The following is a 20368-nucleotide window of genomic DNA, read 5'->3' as shown; positions in this document are numbered from 1 at the left end:
AACTTATGTGTGTATTATTAAGTTTAAAAGCTGCATGTAGCTTTTAAAAGTTGACCTGTTTTACAACGTTTAATGTTTGCCCGTCACATTTACACGCTAAAAGAAAGGTATTCAGAACTGCGATGTGTTAAAAACAAGTATTTAGAGTAGCTTAGGTAAACATAAGTTGCAAATGACTTTTTACACCGTTTAAGTACATCACCAAAAATATTTTACAGGAATGTTAGATTTGAAATCAAAATCACAGTCTCTCACAGTGAAGTTTTCCTTCTTTATAATGCAAACATATTCAAAGAATCCTATGAAAAATAATAAGCGTAGAAAAGAAACCCACCCCCACCATAACCCCCAAAGGCTACTGCCTGATATTTCAATATTCTAGCTAAGATTAGTCTTCCAATCATTTGATGTTCAAGTGTCTCTTGTCTACAAGAAGAGACCTGAACATAAAGCAAATGAGGCAAAGCAATGCGAGTTTAACAACGAATCAAAATATAGAAAAATCGTAGGTGGACTTTTAAAAGCAAAGTGATATGAGCTAGGACAACTGTGGCTCAGATTCTCGAGTGGTGTAAATAGAAAGACATCGTGTATGTTATCTCATTATCTCACAAAAACTGTGCATCTCTTTGTAAATACATTTACCTTACACGGACTATTCTCAGCTCAGTTTCATAACACGAACACGACAATAGACGTTGAGGGCCGTGTAGTCCACGGGTCGGAGTAGGTTCTCGATACCACTCATCTGATGAAAGAAATTTGAAAAAAAAAACAGAAAACCGCTAAACTTACACTAACGCACAAATACCTGTGATAACGATAAGTATCTTAATTATTTCACAGTATTCGAACATAATTATAGCTGATGAAAACAATGACATGACACCTTCTCTGAATTTTATAGCCTCTTAATGTATCTCAGTATCGCCTGTCTCTTCTTCCCAGTTTCTCACAGAGTAGAGGGTGCAAATAAGTTCAAACACCTTATGGGGGTACCCCTCCCCTTAAGACCCTTTCCTTTACAAAGCGCCACCTAAAATTAAAGATGGGAGCCCACTAAGCCCTCTTGGCCAATTCTAGATTATACCTTGCGGTTTAACACATAAAACTAATTAGCAAGTCTACTTGTATCATCAAATTTATCTTTAACATTCTGCCTTACCTGGGGACACTGGGAATTAACCCTTTGTAAAATCCTCTTACTCCTTCATGCCTAAGATTTTGAAAAGAACCTGCCGTGAGAAGAGGCCAGAAAAATAAGAATACCTTCTTTCATGAAAATGTGGACTTTACCACTACGCTGTAAGTCAATCCGAAAATTGGATCCAGTACTCAAACAAGCTGGTTTCAGTTCTCCGCCAATTTTGGTCCAATTCTTGGTCAAATTGTTTTAAACGGGCAAAAAATGTACCTCTCTTAAATGTAGAGGGTTTGAAACTAGAGATGGAAAACTAGTCTGTGACGTATCGGAAACTTTAAGTTCTCATATCAAGTTCCAACTTACCTGAAAGTCTTACTAATCACATCCAACGCGCCTTTGTATTCCACCATCGTGTACTGATTCTTTAGAAAAGTAAAATTCATGAACAATAAATGACAGCAAGAAACAGTAAATACTGAACGATTTAACAAAAGAATCTTCTTGCTTAAAGATAGCTTCTGATATATTCAATTGGCTTTAGCTAATTTTATGGGCACAGGATCAAAACTTTCGCGCCGTGCGTTCCAATAACCATCTTGGATCCGTGTTTCTCAAGAGGAGTGGAAAGAGTGAAAGAGGGTAAAAGCTACTCTCCCTCATGAGAATTGATATTTATCCACATCGTAGGGTTTCCTGGCCTTTTGTTGGTGCCCATTTGAACCACTGGGAGGGGGGTGTGTGGGGCTAACGAATCTTTTCCCAAGGAATCGACACAATGACCTAGCTGGGGGCTCGAGGCTCGAGCACAGACCACATCAAGCTGGAGTCCAGTAAACCAGCCGATGAGATTACCGGCCTGAAAACTAAAAACAGCCTTAAACTACAAGTTTATTTCAAGATAATAGCATGTAAAAGTAAAACGAAATCTATGTCAGAAGGTTAATAAATTGCTAATGAATCTCCCATTCTAACCTGAAGTCTTGCTCCAACCACTTGATAAGGATATGTCGCTGTTGCGGCGAAAAGTTTCGACAGTGAAGCCATTACAAGGTACTCTATTGAACTCTATGAGGAAAATGAAAGTTAGCAAAACATAAATTAGAGAGCAAAACACTTTATATAAAAAAATAACTTCTATATTTTCAGCACTTCAGAGTGATTCCCAAGATAACCCACGGTTACAGAATAATAAACTTCATCCTATTAGTACCTTCCTACCAGCCACGTGTACAATAAAGGTAATAAAGGTTGTCTTTTGGGCGTCAGTTGTGGCTTCAAAATGCTAAGGCTCGTCATGGAGGATGACTACTCAAGATGAGAAGCCAAAAACTTCCCCCACCCTTCCCTCTCTCATGTTCTCTTTTTACATTCGCCACTGGCCATTACACGTGTTCGTGTTGACCCTTTACACCCTAACATCAATATCCATATTCTCCATACTGTTCTCTGTACATTTCCAAAGATACTAACAAGGAGAATTTCTTAAACAGTCAAGAACTTTTTCGGTGGCTGAATATTTCCTCTATTCTCATGACCTCCATGTGTGATTCAGAGGTGATATTGTAAGGAGAAGTTAGATGTCAGTCAATCTTGGGGGGGGCGGGGCAAAGGGTTGATTCTCATCAATCCTTCTGGGTGGAGAGGGAAGTTGAGAGAAAAGTTTCGTTCCAGTAAATGACAACACTTCAATCATCCACCCTAAGCTATTAACATGATCAGAGTAAAAGCACTTCACATGTTCTGTTTGTCAAGGTTTAAGACCAAGACTTTCTTGTTTGCTAACTCGTTTGAATTTATGAGCTTTAACACGTATACAATCAGCTATACAGACACGTGCAGACAGTATTCACCAGCTTCTTGTTGATTGGTGTTCCAAAATATTGACTGTAGCCTTTCTTCAGCTCCTCATAGGCCATGAATTGCAGTGCTCCGTGCGATACGCCAAAACCACCTGGAACGTAATCCTGGTCAAGTAAAATAAAATGATATGAGCAAACTTCATGTTCCATCCAAACACATAAACTCAGGTTAATCACTCACAATACCATTATCTAAGCTTGGCGAAGATAGCGGGGTCTTAAAAAAGGCTGAAATAGCTTTGTATGGTTCCTGACTCTGAGACTGATGTTTATGCTTCTCTTTTGTCTTTGCGCTTACCTTCCCTTTTTCTCTTTTTGATTGTTTCCCTCCTTTTTTTAAGGAGGTTTGAAAACCACTGTTGGCTTAGCGCATATGCAGCAACCAAAACATACTAACTACAATATTAAGAACAAGTCTCTGTAAGAATCAAACATCTTGGGAAATGAAAATTTTCAACCTCCCTTCAAATTTTGCATGCAGTTAGGCACTCAGGAGGGATGCATAAAAATGCCTTTTTTAAAGGTCGCAGCACTCTTGTTGCCATGGTAACAACGGCTGCTTGTTCGAGGTCTGGGAGCCCATTTTCATACAAAAACGTTGCAAAAAAAGAGTGAAATGTTGATTTCTCTATCTCAAGCTAAATACAACATTACAAATTGGCATTTGTACCATATATAGTTACATCATTCGTCTTCACTTTGATTGATTCAATTTCCCCTGGGAGTGAATGTGAACACACCAATAGATTATTCATCTCGGTACAGTTTCGGTCATTTTTGCTGTCGGGTAAAACAGGGAAAACGTTTATCTAAATTTCTCCAAAAGTACACCGATTCTGGAACTGAAACTACCCACCTAGCTGGTTATAATATTCTAGTTTTTAAATATGTAAAAATCTCTGCGGGCCTGCCTCTACATTTTATAGGAGCAATTCGAGAAAAAGGCTCAAGATCAGATATTGCGTAATTTGGTGATGTTTGCATCTACTGTTCTCAACAACAAATGTTTCAGAAAAATGAAACATGCACGGCTTTGGAAGAATTTTATCTTATGAGCAATATCCCGAAGAGAAATCTCGCCTCTGGAAGTCATCTTTTAAAAAAATTGATTAAACTTCATGGAGGACTATCCGACGTAACTACAAACATATACCTCAAATCGTGTGCATATCATCCAGATTCCGAGTGCTGCACCTTCTTTCATGGGAATTTGAGCGATCCGAAGTCCTCTGAAGATACACTGTTATACTTGTATGTCATTTGAAACATGTTGAAGTCGGCTAATCTATACCAAACTATCCTCATACCAGTCATTTGTCAAAAACATGTACTTTGTAACGACGGCATGACGCTGTATTTCTCCATGAAGTTTCGATGGTTCGTTCCAAAGAAGACAAGAAATGGACATTTTTGGATATATCAGCAGATTTTCGCGCATTCTAAGTAAAAAACAGCCAAAAAATAAAGAACAAAACCTCAATTGAACACTCGTAAACACTGGGAATCTGAGAGCAGAAATCGCAGCTTGTCAGCGGCAGTACTACATGTAAAACTCAGTCGCAACAATGGCAATTTGTACGACGCGAAAATCATCACAAAGTGGAGATTTTGAACTACTCAGTATCCCTGCAGTACAGAAAACGGAACAGGGATTTCATCACAATCAATTTCCAAAATTTAGCTTTTTTCAGGGAGTCTTTCACCTGCTCGAACGTTATATTGGCTTTGAGCCTTGAGATTTATTTCCCGTGACAATAAAATGCTCTAGAAAGTGCTTACAAAATTACAAAGGAACTGTTTTTGGTGTCGCTTGGACCGAGAAATACAGATTTGAAATAATTAATGCTGTCATTGATGAACCAAAGGGCACAATCTTCTCAAGTTATTGGCTTGATAATCTCCACAGACTAACAATATTGGACCGAACGATCTCCTTCCTGGTGAGCCGGCTACCTCAGGGGAAAATTAAAGGACCTTTGACTTCCTCTCGTGTAAATCACTGGGAGATTGCGTTATATTCATCTTTTTTATAAAAAGTAGGGGCAGGTCCGCAGAGATTTTTACATATTTAAAAACTAGAATATTGTAACCAGCTAGGTGGGTAGTTTCAGTTCCAGTATTGGTGTACTTTTGGAGAAATTCAGATAAACGTTTTCCCTGTTTTACCCGACAACCAAAATGACCGAAACTTTACCGAGATGAATAATCTATTGGTGTGTTCACATTCACTCCCAGGGGAAATTGAATGAATCAAAGTGTAGACGAATGATGTCACTATATATGGTACAAGTGCCAATTTGTAATGTTGTATTTAGCTTGAGATAGAGAAATAAACATTTCACTCTTTTTTTGCGAGGTTTTTGTATGAAAATGAGGCCGCAGGCCTCGAACAAGCAGCCGTTGTTACCATGGCAACAAGAGTGCTGCGACCTTTAAAAAGGGCATTTTTGTGCATCCCCCCTGAGTGCCTAACTGCATGCAAAATTTGAAGGGGGGTTGAAAATTTCCATTTCCCAAGATGTTGGATTCTTTTAGAGACTCGTTCTTAAAAGGGTAGCTCATTATGGTCTTAGCCCCAAGAGAGAGAAGACCTGCTATTTAATTTGGTGCACCAGCATTGTTATTTCAGCCATCAAATTTTTGAGGTTATGCTAATTTTTTCACCATTTCGCAAACCAATGCTTTTAACGATTTTCTTATTCTTTTGTCAATAATTTTTTTGAAGTTCTTGGACAGCAGAATTAGCTGAAAAAGCCTAGAAGGGTTCTTTTATTCCACAAATTTGTCAACTTCATAAAAATTTCTTGACCTGCGACATATGTACGCAATACCTGCGGAATAGGAAACCAATGTTATATCCCTTTTTGTGATATGAAGATACCTCGTACTAACGTGGAGAGCACACCGGGGATCTAAATACCCAAAGACCCCAACCGCACATCACGCCAGGAGTTAGAAGTATAGTTATTGTATACTAGACAACCTACTGAAAGTGAGTATCACTCCTTTATCACTCTAATGATTGCCTGGGGCGTGATTCTTTTCTCTTTGTACTCCTCTTCATGGTCCCCTATACTTAAAAACTCGTTTAATTTTTTTTAATAATTAAGGCTGTTGACAATTTTAAAGAGCCAAAGTACTTGTTAAGCCAAAATTTCAAGCCTGACTCATCCCGCTGCAGTAGAGCTACAAATGTTACGGTAAAAACTCTACGCTTTTGAGACTGAAATAAACGGTGTATTTTAAATCTCGAGCACTAGACAGGAACAATAATTTATTTATTAGTAACATTTTTTCGAATGACTGTTGTGACAGCACCCATAGTTGCAAACCGACAAATATTGACTGAGGAGTCTTTAAAAAAGTAGTTTAAATTTCTCTCTATAACTAGTCTGTGGTAATCGTGTGCTATTATCACCCGAACAAAAAATGATGATATTAATAATTAACTCACTGCATCAATATTCTAACCTGTGAAATGCTTTGTAAATAGACCAAAATCTTTATTAGTTATGTAAGTCTCGGCCTCGGCCTCTACATTTCATAAACAAGCTGCAAAGTACTGGATAGTAACCGATTATGGGGTGTTGTATGTGGGGTTTGACGCAAATTAAAATCCTATACTCTAATATATTAGCATATTGTGCTGAACTTTTTACGAGCATCTGCATCAATGCATAGTCATGTTCCTGGCTAAGTACAAGTTTTACGGCTTTTTGGCAAGCTTCTAGAATTATAGGATGTCAGGGAAAACCTTCAAACATTGATTTTTAATCATCTTAGTCCTTTTGCAATTGTCATTTCACTTTGTAGCCGATCCTTCCTATCATTAAAAAAACCTGAGTAAAACTCTAGAAGTTCGACATGTCTTAGCTTAACAGCCCATAAGAAATGATAATCGAGTCTTCTTACGCTGCTGAGGACGAGGAGTTATAAAGAACATTGCGTGCAAGAGATAATATCCTTTCTTGCTTCGTGTAGGTTTTTTCATTATTCCTTCAGGGTGAGATCGATATCAGCTATCATTGTTATGAAAAAATGAAGGGTTTTCTTTGTTTTTAAGAATTATTGCCATTTATAACAAAATTCTTGCTGTGTGTTATGACTTTTAAAAATGTTTTCCAGGCCACCACGATATGAAATCAAGTAAAATTAATCTTAAGAACTACGTAGAAATGAGGAGATGTTTTGTAATAACACGACTGAAACTGTCTACTGTGGCCACAAACGGTTGAAATATAAAAATGTTGATAACACCATGGTTTTTAAATGAAGTAGCTTTAAACTCCATCTTTGGTTTTGAATTATATCGAAAAAAAAATGCATTTCTTTTTTCTTTTCAAACTTATATAACACGGAATTCGTTTAAAAACGTGCAGGGGTTCTCTTCATTCATATTTTAAGAATGTAGGACGCCTTTTCTCCCATGAAATTTTAATGTTTTCATTCAATGGATCGTACGTTCCTCTTTTTTTAAGTTCATGAAATTAATTACTCTTGATGACTTGTGTCCACGAAATAATTTACAACAGAATGATGATACGAAAATGAAATATAACTAAATCAAAAAAAGGCAGAAGCCTGTGCAGAGGTTCGATGTGTGTAAAATAAATCGTTTATTTAAGCTGGTAATTACTTTTTTATTGCGTAATAACTGCGTACCTGTAAGGAACAAAAGCCTGTTATTCCTTATTCTTAATTTACCTCTTAGGGTGCGTGCGATTCTTTTCATCGTTACAGAGTCTTCTATATATTTACGGCAAGTGGCAAGTTTAAGAGAGTACCGGCGCTGCACCGGTATCGCAGAGGTCATGGATTCAAATCCCGTATGGGTCTGAATTTTTTTCAGGTCCTATTTTGAACTACTCATTTCAGTAGTGTTCTTAGCTCCGAGGATCTCTTAATTTCGTCTCTTCGCCGCAGTACAAATATATGAATTTCATACATCTAAAATCATCATTAGAGTAGAATATGTTTCTATTTACCCAAAGTAACACTCGAGACACTCAGACTGCTACGAAAAGTTGCGATATTTATAAATAAATTCTAAACCGTTTCCAGACTTTAAAAAAAGGCAGTGTGATATATTCTCAAGGACCAGACAGGAACGAGATATTAATTATTAATTAAGAGTCATTCTATTGACTACTATGACATCAGCTGCAATTATGAGGCAACAAATGCTAATGACAGCATTCTTTGTAATGCGTTTTGAATTTCTTACCGGAGAGGTGCTGCATCTTAAAAGGTCAGCCAGTTTTCTTTAACTCTAGTGGACACTCCAAGAATGAAAAACTATATTAAACTATTCGGAACATACAACGTCTTCATTTAGAGAAAACCAAAAGGAAAATAAATTGTTCGAACGAATTCGATGCGATAATCCCTCGAATCTGGAAAAAATTTAACTTAAAGCGATTAGTTTTGAGTTTTGCAGTCCTTTTATAGGATTTGCTTTTCCTTTTTCTGTTGACGGGTAAGATGTTAACTGATATTTCGATTATTTTGACCTGATATTTCTAATTCTCCAACTAACAAAGTAAGGGTTTTTTTTCTTGAAAGCAACCGATTTAAAACATGAGCTTTACATCAATTTTTCAAACAATCTGTCCAAAAAGGACATGTTCATTCATATTGGAAATACTCTGTATTACATCTCGAATTTCACGTTTGTAATGGAGCATAATCGATGTGAATAAAGCAATAATGTTCTTCGCAAGTGAAAGTTCAAAATGAAATTTCTTGTTATCGACTTTCTACGACTTCTTTTGCGGCGCAAAGTTTTGGAACACTTTTCTTTCGTTAATTTTACGCGAGAGAGAATTCCTCAATATGCCAGTTTATAATCTGGCTTAGAGTCACTGCGGAAGGCCTATTTGGTACACCGTTTTATTTTCTCGCTGATTAGAAGTGCTGTTTCACAGCAATTTGTGGCGGCGTAATAATGCTTTCCAAAATCTCTCAGTTTCAAAACATGACCAAAATTTATCACATAGAACATAAAAGCCAACGATATTTCCATAGGGACATTTTTTTGCTTCGGTACAGTAGCTGCGAGGATGCTCCGAATATCACCTTTGATTGTTATCTATAAAAGGCCTGTGTATTTGTTTTTAACACGACGATGGTCGAATTCTACTTTGGTTCTACTTTCCTCAACGGTTTTGAGGTTTTGCGGTGCCTCCAAAGAGGTCAAATGAAAAAAATTGTACCAAAGTCGTGCGGGAACTTGTTTTATTCTGCATGTGCAGAGGGCTGGAGTAGTCATTAAGACTAACTTCAACATCAAAAAAAAGAAGAAATTGATAGCGTTCACGTAAGTTTTGGCAACAAAGGAATCAATAGCTTCACCTTGGATAAATGATTCGAGACAACTTTTCTCTCAGTATTTTTGGGATTCAGTCAAAAAATATTTTTTCGGAATAAATAGTAAGAGAATAAAGTTCAAATTGCTTGATCGATCGTACTTATTTTCTGCTTCGAGAAGTGTAATCTTCAGGACTTGATTATCTTCAAGCCCCACAGGTGTTCTCAGTCGGTTTTAATTTGCGTCCACGGGGCGTCTTTCCTACAATAGAAACCTCGTAAGGAGGTTCGGCTCATTTCCATTCTCTAAAGTGATAAAAAATAAATGTCCTTTATGCATCAAATTCGTAATTTTCGGTCACGGAACTATACTCAAAACAATGTTTTTTTTTTTTTTATGAACTTATCTCCGACTTAAATTTCAATGCACAAAGGCTGTGCATTAAGAATCGAAGCTACTTGGTGACGATTTGACGCAAAGTGCTGATCTAATTTCTGGAGAGCTTTTTATAAGTATGTTAACACATCATTCTGAAATGTTTGAGGGCACTCGTTTTTGAGCAGAGGTGAATTATATATCTTTTAGGCTTAAAAGTTTCTGAAAGGTGATAATCAAGTCTCCCTGACGTTGGTGAGTGCGGGGGCTCTAAGGAATAATTGCGTGTTTATCATTCGTTATTCCTTTTCGGGGTTAGTCAAATTCTCTGTTATCATTAAGATAAGAAATAATGTTGTTCTCTGTGCTAATAAAACGGTAAAATCGAACGTGCTTCGTCCGTGTGTCGATACATTAAAGAAAAAATTGCAAGCGTTTGAGCTCCAACATATGGTGCTAAATATTTTATGTAAGACTTCAAAGGAGCGAGCACTCATCTTTTACAAACACAACCTACGACAAAAAAAACTTTTCACCTCTAAAGAACAATTGAGAAATCGAGACCAAAGTTTTGCCGCAATTCAACAGGCCTTTTTCAATTAAAAAGCCTCATTTCAATTTGTGGATTCATAATGCAAATTCAACCTCACATCTCCTCTCTTAAATTGATATGGAGGAGGAATCGAATCATTTTGTTCAAACCGAATCTTTGGCGCAAAAGTTGTGCGGCATTGTTTAATAAGGGTGTCGAAAAATTGCAAGCACAGTAATATTAACGTAAGGAAAGCACAACTTTCACAACTGAACTTTTTTTCTTATCAACTTGCCATGACATGAATTAATATTCTCTCCTATAAATCAAACGGTCACGATATTTTTTGCATCGCCAAAATGCCGTAACTCAAAATAACAATGGATCAAGTCTATCAAAAAATATATGAATGCTTACCTCACTCGTTTCATTGTCACCTTTTAATCTTGAGGCCGATCAACATCTCAGCTGCAACTCTGTCTAGGAAGCAACCTTTACAATTCCCAAATAACTGTGAGAGATGTAAAAGTTAAGAATATCAAAGAGGCGGATGAACAAAGGTGTAGCGACTCCGACGGTAGTAACATTTAATAGACATGTAGTTGACTTACAACCGATTTAGAATGGATTTCTTTATTTCTTTTCCATAAATCGGACGGTCACGATATGTTTTGTATCGCCAAAATGCCGCAACTCATAATTCCCAAATAACTGCAAGAGATGTAAAAGTTACGAATATCAAAGAGCTGCGGATGAACAAAGGTGTAGCGACTCCAACAGTAGTAACATTTAATAGACATGTAGTTGACTTACAACCGATTCAGAATGGATTTCTTCATTTCTCTTCCGCTTGTTTGTCCTTCCGCCTATTTTGGGGGGCATTTTGTTTGATTACTTGTTTGGTTTGGTTTGTGTTAAATCAATGGGCCAGAAAAAAACACTCAATGCATATTCCTAAATAACGTATACTTTCCAATTTCAGCATCAGAGGCAATGGCGAGGAATTCAAGCTTCCTAATCCTATTGGTCTCTTTGTATCTCATGGACTTCGCTATTGCCAACATTCCGTGCAAGACAGAAGTTAGCTTACCTGGTATGGCTCTCAAAGGATTCGTCTTTAAAAAGGTCCCAGTAACAGCTCCTCATGTGTGCGATATCACCTGTGAGAGAGAAACGATATGTCAAAGCTACAATTATGTAATTGGGGAAAAGTCCTGTGAATTGAAATCCCGAACCAAGGAAGCAAGGCCCGATAATTTTCAGCCAGATGATTTACGCTTTTACATGGGACGCATTAGTGGTAGAAGTATGTATCCGGTTTAGTTTATTTTACATACAAATCTTTCTCAGTGAGTTCCTAGTAAGACCTCGCTACTTTCTGAGAGCTGGTGTCCGATTGGTTGGTTATTAAATAGAGTCAGTGTCTTAAAGCAAAATTCGCCTTCCATGTATACATTGATATCAGCTAAACTTCTCAGCTCTTAATTATTGTTATTCCATGTTTATCTTGCCTGGACAAATATATTTTCAGATCTAATCTGTTTTGCAACTTCTATTACCCTTAAACTATTAATGAAGTCATGTCTATATATTAGCCCCCTTAGGATCTATTCCTGAATTACCAGCGTTATCGTGCCAAGAGATAAAATTAAGTGAAGGTAAAGACAGCATCAGTAAAAATTACTGGTTGGATCCAACTAATGTCGGGAGCTCAAAGTTGGTTTATTGCGACATGATTTTGGAAGGTAAGTCAGTATACCAAGAACAGAATTTACACAGCGTTTGGTCTACCCTTGCCCTGGCCTTCTGTGAAATGTTTTCACCTTGTCTCAGTGATTTCTTCGATTAATTTTCAAATAGACATCGATGAGTGTAAAGGCAGCAATGACGTTTGTGACGAAAATGCAAACTGCTCCAATACTGTTGGGTTTTATAATTGCACCTGCAAAGAAGGATTTACTGGGGATGGACGCTCGTGCTCAGGTAAAATAGTTACAGACATGCCGAGGTACAACATTTAATTATTTTTTCGCCTAAAAAACACTTGAATTACATTTGAGCTATCTGCAATCGAATGAGTGAATAATAGACCAATAATGGCTTGCATGCTATATCAGTGGACCCTTAGTATTACACAATGCAATTTTAGCAGGAACTACTGTCCTACTATTGTTAAGTTTTGTCTTTTTAAGCAGCATTACCCATACATGTTTATGCACGGAGTTGCCATGATCTACATCCGGTTTTTTTCAGAGCCATCATGTTAGGAAATTAAAAAAAAACATTAGAGAAGAGAATATAATATCTAGGTTGCACGTTTCAAAAGTCTAGTTCGTTAAAGACGAAAAAGTGAAAGCTTTTACTTATTATTTGAAATGATTAAAGTAATTACAAATCGTCAGGTGACAAAAATAAAGTGCAAAATGTATTTACGGTTTCTCAGATATTGACGAGTGTAAAGGAAATCACTCCTGTCATGTGAATGCTAAGTGCAACAACACCCTTGGATCACATGTATGTGAATGTCAGCCTGGATATACTTGAAATGGACAAAATTGCACAGGTGAATTTAATCTCTTGGCTACAATATTTGGAATAGTCCTACTGACACGTTCGACAACAGCGCCGCACCATTCAGCCGCGTCGCAAGAAAATAAGATAACTGATCATTCAGTCATAACTCGTTTTAATTAAGCAGCCCTTTCTCATATTGAGGACCTTTTAGGTAATTTTCCTGACTTTTGAATGAACAAATTTGGTAACTGATATAGTTGATATTCTACTTTTAATTGAACTTTAAATCAATGATTGACAAAAGCATGAAAACAAGATGGATATGTGAGTGATTTTGCATGGCACTGAGTTTTTGTTGACGCTTAAGATATATTTGAGGGAAGAAGTTGGAAATTATTATCATCAAGTTTTAATGAAATAATCAAGATACTAAGAGCGCCGTGATTGGTCAAAAACCCATCGTTGACTGCACCTATAAATCCATGGAAAATTGATTGTTTTCTCTCAGACGTTGACGAATGCAGCAAGGCTCATACCATCAAAATGAACGGATGCCATCCAAATTCATCTTGCACTAATACCCAGGGCTCATACAACTGCTCTTGCAATCCTACGTATATTGGAGATGGTTTTGAATGTAAAGGTTAATTTGGTTTTTCATGAAGGCGATGAAATCTATATTTTGTTTCCCACGTGAAACGTAGCAGTAAATTGGCTTAGAGCTGACTTTCATTCGAAATTCACATCCAGGAGGCATAATTTTACGCTCCCTTGTGTATAAAAACGAAACAACTTTTGATTATACATGACTATAAATATATGAAAATCATGCATGTGCATTGCGGTTGAAGAAACGAATATAGAGGCAATTCTCGCAGTTATCGATACCACTGAACTAGTAGTGAAAATAAGGCCTGAAAAAAATTCAGGTCCGTACGGGATTTCAACCCATGACCTTTACGATACCGGTGCAACGCTCTACCAACTGAGCTAACAGGCTAACTGGGAGCTGCTAGTTACAAATAAACCATCTAATTGGCGAATACATTAATGTAAACATATGAAAATCATATATGTGCACTGTTACTGCCAGTATAGTAGTGTTCAAAACTGCGAAGATCGCTTTAATGTTTGAAACTTTTGATTATGTTTTTAAAACCTTACACGAACTTTTACATGATGCAGACATGACACACTACGTGGAACTAAAAAACTGTTAAGAAACTCTAACCTTAAAAGATTCCCCTATAATAACAGTTATGATCAATCAAACTCATTTGACTTTTGCAAGCCAATTTGCACTATGGTTATAAATAACTAGATGATGCCAATAGGCAAAGTTCTTACACAGTCATGGGAAATAATTGTGTAATTACCAAATACCTCTGGGCTGGTATCGTTGTGTGGGAGGTGAGGATCAAAAATGTCTTAAGCGCATTTGGTAGCATTCAGTTGAGGTACAAACAACTACAGGCTTTGATAGGCGATAAAAGTAAGAGGAAACATAACTCTTTATAATACTATCATTTCATTTTAGTTCTTTTTTGCATCATTATTGTCCAACGTAAAATTCTCTTTAAAATTAATTTAATGCATAGTTGTTCTTGTAACACGCAAGTCCTATCTGGTTATTATCGAACTGATTGACTTGAAAAATGTCAACAACAAAAAAATGTTATCATTGGTACTGCAACATTTTATAATGTTTATTCATTTTAGTAGCCGACCCATGTTATTATCATCATAAAAACTTGAGTGATGCCGATAGAAAGAACAATTACGCTATACCGGGATTTGACATGTACTACTTAGCCCCTTAATTAATGTAAAGTCACTTTTCTTCTTAAGTACAAGTTTCACCACTGATTGACAAGCTGCTAGAATTATAAGACGTTAGAAAATATCTTGAACCATTTATTTTAATACCTACAGTCCTTTTGCAAATTTCATTTCACTTCGCAGCCGATCCTTGCTTTCATTATAAAAACCTAAGTGATGCCAATAGAAAGATAAGTTACGTAACACCTCACGGTTCAGCGTTGTGTGACAACCAACTCTCTGAGGAATGGTATCGTTTTGTGGGAGCTGCAGGAACAAAAATGCCAACAACGCGTGTGCCAGCATTCAGATGTGGTACAGGCTGGTCAGGCTGGCTGATGACTGCTCATCCTACAGTGGAAGATGGTGAGGTTCAAAGGACGGTCTGCTTTAGTGATCGCTCTACTGGTTGCAAATACTTAACATATATTTTTGTAAAAAACTGTGGATCCAACTTTATCTACGAACTTAAAAACCCACCTAGTTGTAACTTACGCTATTGTGGTACAGACTGAATGTAAAGCAAATGTACTTCGCGTAGTAAGAGGACTCATAAATCGCTCCGTAGGTACACGTGTACAAGGTATTGACATGCGACGTATTCAACTTTTCTTCTCTATCGTCAACATTATCAGCAGATTTTAACTTTCGTGGCAAACGAGTATTTATTTCATTAGAATGATGATTCTCATCGGATAGCCTTTGTCATTGAAGAGAGAATTGCCCGAAGGATCTTTAAAGTAATCTTCAAGTAAAATCTGCAAGACACAAACTCTCAAGCTTATGGTTTTTGAGTCTTTTATGTTTTTTTTTTTTTTTCGTTGTTTTCATTCTTCTGTTGCTCTAATTATAAACCATGGTTATTTTAGCGTTGGTCAGGGGAATACAAACAGTCGCTATCTTTCGTTATAGGCATAGAAAAAAAAGTGATGACTCTTAAAATCCGATGTCCTATGATATTACGTAAAGTTAACGTAATAATAGTAACTCAGTATTTTGAAACGTTAAACCAATTTCCAGACACGCAGTAAGCAAAATTCAATAGTTTAGCCTGCGTAACCGTGTGTTAAATGTGTCCGAATCGACCAGAATTCATTTGAAATTATTGGATCGCTTGCATCTCACGCTTATTGGAATCCAAGTTAAAGATCTTTACACAATGGCTTCAAAGTTTCCCTATACAGCTTATTTAACTAAGCGCATGGGCACTTCATTTATTCGAGACAAAATTTGTTCAAATAATATTATATAGGTAATCACGCGTTTCCAGTGCAATTTGGGATAAAACAGAACGAGGAAATTTTAAACGACTGACCAAATTGCACAAAGCCGTAAGGCGAGTGCAACTTGCATGTGTATTATTAAGTTTAAAAGCTGCATGTAGCTTTTAAAAGTTGATCTATTTTACTATGGTTAATGTTTGCCTACAACATAAACACGCTAAAAGAAAGGTATTCAGAACTGCAATGTGTTAAAAAAAAAGTATTTAGAGTAGCTTAGGCAAACACAAGTTGTAAACAACTTTTTACACCGTTTAAGTACATCGCCAAAAATATTTTACAGGAATGTTAGATTTGAAATCAAAATCACAGTTTCTCTCGGCGAAGTTTTCCTTTTATATAATGCAAAAATATTCAAAGAATCCTATGAAAAATAGTAAGCACAGAAAAGAAACCCACTCTCACCGTAACCCCCAAAGGCTACTGCCTGATATTTCAATATTCTAACTAAGACTAGTCTTCCAATCATTTGATGTTCATTTGTCTCTAATTTACAATAAGAGACCTGAACACAAAGCAAATGGGGCAAAGCAAGGCGAGTTTCTTGACAACGTAGCAAAATAGACTCTTCAAAGCAAAGTGATATGAGCTGGGTCAATTGTGGCTCAGCTTCTTGAGTGTTGTAAATAAATTATCTCATTATTTAACAAAAACTGTATATCTCTTTGTAAATAAATTTAACTTACACGGACTACTTTTAGCTGAGTTTCATAACATAAACACGAGTAAGCGTTAAGGGCAATGTAGTCCATGGGTCGGAGTAGGTTCTCGATACCACTCATCTAATAGCGATCGCGAAAGAGTAGCTTTCACCGTTTTTTACTGAAGTTAATGTCAATAACCAGGGAAAAATAACAACAACAACAAGGAAATGTTGCAGTAAAGTAAAAACAGAGCCATAAATAAAAACTGGGTTTAACTTTACATCGCAACGATTCAGTAACAAATGGAGAGGGTTATTGAAAAAGATTTTAACGTAAGGAACAGAAAAAGGAAAATAAGGAAATTTTTAACTTAATATTGAACATTTTTCTTGATTAATTGCAAGTAGTTTTCACAAGTAATGTTTGAATTATGAAGTTAATAGTAATAGAAAAAAAATTGCAAAAAGGCATCTCTTGTAGTTCATACCTTTGTTAGTGCTAAGGGGATGTACATAAAATATTGTCCCGTATGGGACAAGGGACAAAGGGGAGGGGGAAGGTTCTTTATAAAAGAACAATGGGAGAAATCATTGTTACCCAAATTGCTCTGAAAAAATTCATATTCACATTCCGCTGGTAAATAAAGTTATCGATAAAATGTGTAAACGCACTGGGCGGTTAACTTCGCTAGGTTAATATATTTTTTTTCCATAAATGAATCAGTCGGAAATGTTGCAGAATAAAGTCTGATAATAAAACCAGGTGCTGTAATATTGCCCATCGTCTTCCGTTGCCGGATTCCATCATTTATCCTGTCGATGTCATCTGTCCGGCAGAAGGAAGTGAATAACGTTTTCGTACACCACAAATGTAAGTGCACATGCTGGCGTTACTCTAAAAAGAAACAAAATCAACAACAATCAAACGCACAATGCACCGTAAAATCGACAATGAACGTTTTACATATATTACAGTTTCAGGGTTTCTTCTAAAGCGCTCCTTTGCTGGATTTCCAAAAACAAAAAAACCGCTAAAACTTACACTAACATATCAGGTGGGGCATAAACATTTGTGATAACGATAAGTATCTTAATAATTTCACAGTATTTGAGCATGTAACTGACGAAAACAATGACATGACACCTACTCCAAATTTTATAGCCTCTTAATGTATCTATCGCCTGTCTCTTCTTCCCAGTTTCTCACAGACTAGAGGGTGCAAATAAGTTCCAACACCTTATGGGGGGTACCCCATCTCTTAAGACCCTTTCCTTTACAAAGCGCTACCTAAAATTAAAGATGAGAGCCCACTAAAACCTCTTGGCCAATTCTAGATTATACATTGCGGTTTAACACATAAAACTAACAAGCAAATCTACTTGTATCATCAAATTTATTTTTAACATTTAGCCTTACCTGAGGACACTGGGAATTAATCCTTTATAAAATCCTGTGACTCCTTCATGCCTAAGATTTTGAAAAGAACCTGCCGTGAGGAGAGGCCAGAAAAAGAAGAATACCTTCTTTCATAAAAATGTGGACTTTACCACTACGCCGTAAGTCAATCCAAAAATTGGATCCAGTTCTCAAACAAGCTGGTTTCACTTCTCCGCCAATTTTGGTCTAGTTCTTTTTCAAATTGTTTCAAACGGGCAAAACATGTACCTCTCTTTAATGTAGAGGTTTGAACTGACTAGAGATGGAAAGCTAGTCTATAACGTATCGAAAACTTTAAGTCCTCATGTCAAGTTCCAACTTACCTGAAAGTCTTACTAATCACATCCAACGCGCCTTTGTATTCCACCATCGTGTACTGATTCTTTAGAAAAGTAAAATTCATGAACAATAAATGACAGCAGGAAACAGTAAATACTGAACGATTTAACAAATCAGACTTGCTTAGAGACAGCTCCAGATATATTCAATTGGTTTTAGCTAATTTTATGGGCACAGGATCAAAACCTTCGCGCCGTGCGTTCTCATAACCATCTTGGATCCGTGTTTCTTAAGAGGAATAGAGAGACTGAAAGAGGGTGAAAGCTACTCTCCCTCGTGAGATTTGGTATTTATCCTCATTGTAGGGTTTTCCTGGCCTTTTGTTGGTGCCCATTTGAACCACTGGGAGGGGGGATGTGTGGGGCTAACGAATCTTTTCCCAAGGAACCGACACAATGACCTAGCTGAGGCTCGAGGCCCGAGCACAGGCCACATTAAACTGGAGTCCAGTAAACCAACCGATGAGATCACCGGCCTGAAAACTAAAAACAGCCTTAATCTACAAGTTTATTTCAAGATAATAGCATACAACAGTAAAACGAAATCTAAATCTATGTCAAAAGATTAATCATTTGCTAATGAATCTCCCATTCTAACCTGAAGTCTTGCTCTAACCACTTGATAAGGATATGTCGCTGTTGCGGCGAAAAGTTTCGACAGTGAAGCCATTACAAGGTACTCAGTTGAACTCTATGAAGAAAATGAAAGTTAGCAAAACATAAATTAGAGAGCAAAACATTTTATATAAAAAAACGAACTACTACATTTTCAGCACTTCAGAGTGATTCCCAAGATAACCCACGGTTACATAATAATAAACGTCATCCTATGAGTACCTTCCTACCAGCCACATGTACAACAAAGGTAATAGAAGTTGTCTTTTGGGCGTCAGTTGTAGCTTCAAAATGATGAAGCTCGTCATGGAGGACTACTACTCAAGATGAGAAGCCAAAAACTTCCCCCACCCTTCCCTCTCTCGTGTTCTCCCTTTACATTCGCCACTGGCCATTACATGTGTTCGTGTTAACCCTTTACACCCTAACATCAATATCCATATTCTCCATACTGTTCTCTGTACATTTCCAAAGATACTAACAAGGATAATTTCTTAAACAGTCAAGAACTTTTTCGGTGGCTGAATATTTCCTCTATTCTCATGACCTCCATGTGTGATTCAGAGGTGATATTGTAAGGAGAAGTTAGATGTCAGTCAATCTTGGGGGGGGGGGGGCAAAGGGTTGATTCTTATCAATCCATCTGGGTGGAGAGGGAAGTTGAGAGAAAAGTTTCGTTCCAGTAAATGACAACACTTCAGTCATCCACCCTAAGCTATTAACATGATCAGAGTAAAAGCACTTCACATGTTTTGTATGTCAAGGATTAAGATCAAGAGTTTCTTGTTTGCTAACTCGGATGAATTTGTGAGCTTTAACACGTATACAATCAGCTATACAGACACGTGCAGACAGTATTCACCAGCTTCTTGTTGATTGGTGTTCCAAAATATTGACTGTAGCCTTCCTTCAGCTCCTCATAGGCCATGAATTGCAGTGCTACGTGTGATACGCCAAAAATACCTGGAACGTAACCCTGGTCAAGTAAAATATAATGATATGAGCAAACTTCATGTTCCATCCAAACACATAAACTCAGGTAAACTCTAAGCTAGGCAAAGATAGCGAGGTCTTAACTCTAAGACTGATGTTTGTGCTTCTCTTTTGTTTTTGCTCTTTCCTTCCCTTTTTCTCTTTTTGTTTGTTTTTTTTTCCCTTTTTTAAGGAGGTTTGAAAACCACTGTTGGCTTAGTGCATATGCAGTAACCAAAACATACTAACTACAATATTAAAATGTTTTACATTAAGTCTCAAAAGTGAATATCAAAGACATAATTGTGATTGCATCATGCAGACCTACATCTGTAAGATACCTAAAGTTCTCTGCAATCAGAGTACCAAACAATGAGTCACTTAAAAAAATAGGCCCAATGTATTGGTGTACAGTTTTCAAATTGTGCTCCATAAGAACACTTTTACACTTCCACTATTGAATCTCCCATGTACATGTAAGAACTAAATACTATATATATATATATATATATATATATATATATATATATATG

General features: G+C 36.9%; 3 protein-coding genes across 3 annotated transcripts; 1 reads left to right on the top strand and 2 right to left on the bottom strand.

Moving 5' to 3' along the window:
* Nucleotides 1–400: 400 nt before the first annotated feature.
* On the bottom strand, nucleotides 401–3060 carry LOC149053381 (solute carrier family 25 member 32-like). The gene is made up of 5 exons (XM_089182877.1): nucleotides 2995–3060; nucleotides 2117–2209; nucleotides 1508–1566; nucleotides 1166–1216; nucleotides 401–440 (listed from the first exon to the last, which is right to left on the bottom strand). The coding sequence occupies exons 1-5, from the start codon at nucleotides 3058–3060 to the stop codon at nucleotides 401–403; spliced, it is 309 nt and encodes a 102-aa protein (XP_089039003.1).
* Nucleotides 3061–11210: 8150 nt separating this feature from the next.
* LOC149053380 (uromodulin-like) lies at nucleotides 11211–15766 on the top strand. Its single transcript, XM_089182872.1, has 4 exons — nucleotides 11211–11523; nucleotides 11813–11962; nucleotides 12078–12200; nucleotides 14694–15766. Exons 1-4 carry the CDS (start codon nucleotides 11211–11213, stop codon nucleotides 15062–15064), a joined length of 957 nt encoding a protein of 318 aa, XP_089038998.1. The 3' UTR covers nucleotides 15065–15766.
* Nucleotides 15767–17294: 1528 nt separating this feature from the next.
* LOC149053379 (solute carrier family 25 member 32-like) lies at nucleotides 17295–19791 on the bottom strand. Its single transcript, XM_089182868.1, has 5 exons — nucleotides 19726–19791; nucleotides 18847–18939; nucleotides 18234–18292; nucleotides 17890–17940; nucleotides 17295–17367 (listed from the first exon to the last, which is right to left on the bottom strand). The coding sequence occupies exons 1-5, from the start codon at nucleotides 19789–19791 to the stop codon at nucleotides 17295–17297; spliced, it is 342 nt and encodes a 113-aa protein (XP_089038994.1).
* Between the last annotated feature and the right edge of the window lie 577 nt (nucleotides 19792–20368).

Source organism: Pocillopora damicornis, chromosome 1 (genome assembly GCF_964200805.1).
Source record: "Pocillopora damicornis chromosome 1, jaPocDami1.2, whole genome shotgun sequence".
Taxonomy (NCBI): domain Eukaryota; kingdom Metazoa; phylum Cnidaria; class Anthozoa; order Scleractinia; family Pocilloporidae; genus Pocillopora; species Pocillopora damicornis.
This window is presented reverse-complemented; position numbering and strand designations above follow the sequence as displayed.

Coding starts and splice junctions, on each gene's coding strand:
- LOC149053379 (XM_089182868.1), bottom strand. CDS start 19,791: ATGGCCTATGAGGAGCTGAAGGAAGGCTACAGTCAATATTTTGGAACA. Junction 18,940..19,725: donor CACCAATCAACAAGAAGCTG/GTGAATACTGTC, acceptor TTTTCTTCATAG/AGTTCAACTGAGTACCTTGT. Junction 18,293..18,846: donor TGGTTAGAGCAAGACTTCAG/GTTAGAATGGGA, acceptor ACTTTTCTAAAG/AATCAGTACACGATGGTGGA.
- LOC149053380 (XM_089182872.1), top strand. CDS start 11,211: ATGGCGAGGAATTCAAGCTTCCTAATCCTATTGGTCTCTTTGTATCTC. Junction 11,524..11,812: donor GGGACGCATTAGTGGTAGAA/GTATGTATCCGG, acceptor TCTATATATTAG/CCCCCTTAGGATCTATTCCT. Junction 11,963..12,077: donor TTGCGACATGATTTTGGAAG/GTAAGTCAGTAT, acceptor ATTTTCAAATAG/ACATCGATGAGTGTAAAGGC.
- LOC149053381 (XM_089182877.1), bottom strand. CDS start 3,060: ATGGCCTATGAGGAGCTGAAGAAAGGCTACAGTCAATATTTTGGAACA. Junction 1,567..2,116: donor TGGTTGGAGCAAGACTTCAG/GTTAGAATGGGA, acceptor ACTTTTCTAAAG/AATCAGTACACGATGGTGGA. Junction 441..1,165: donor TTAATTCCCAGTGTCCCCAG/GTAAGGCAGAAT, acceptor CTTTATGTTCAG/GTCTCTTCTTGTAGACAAGA.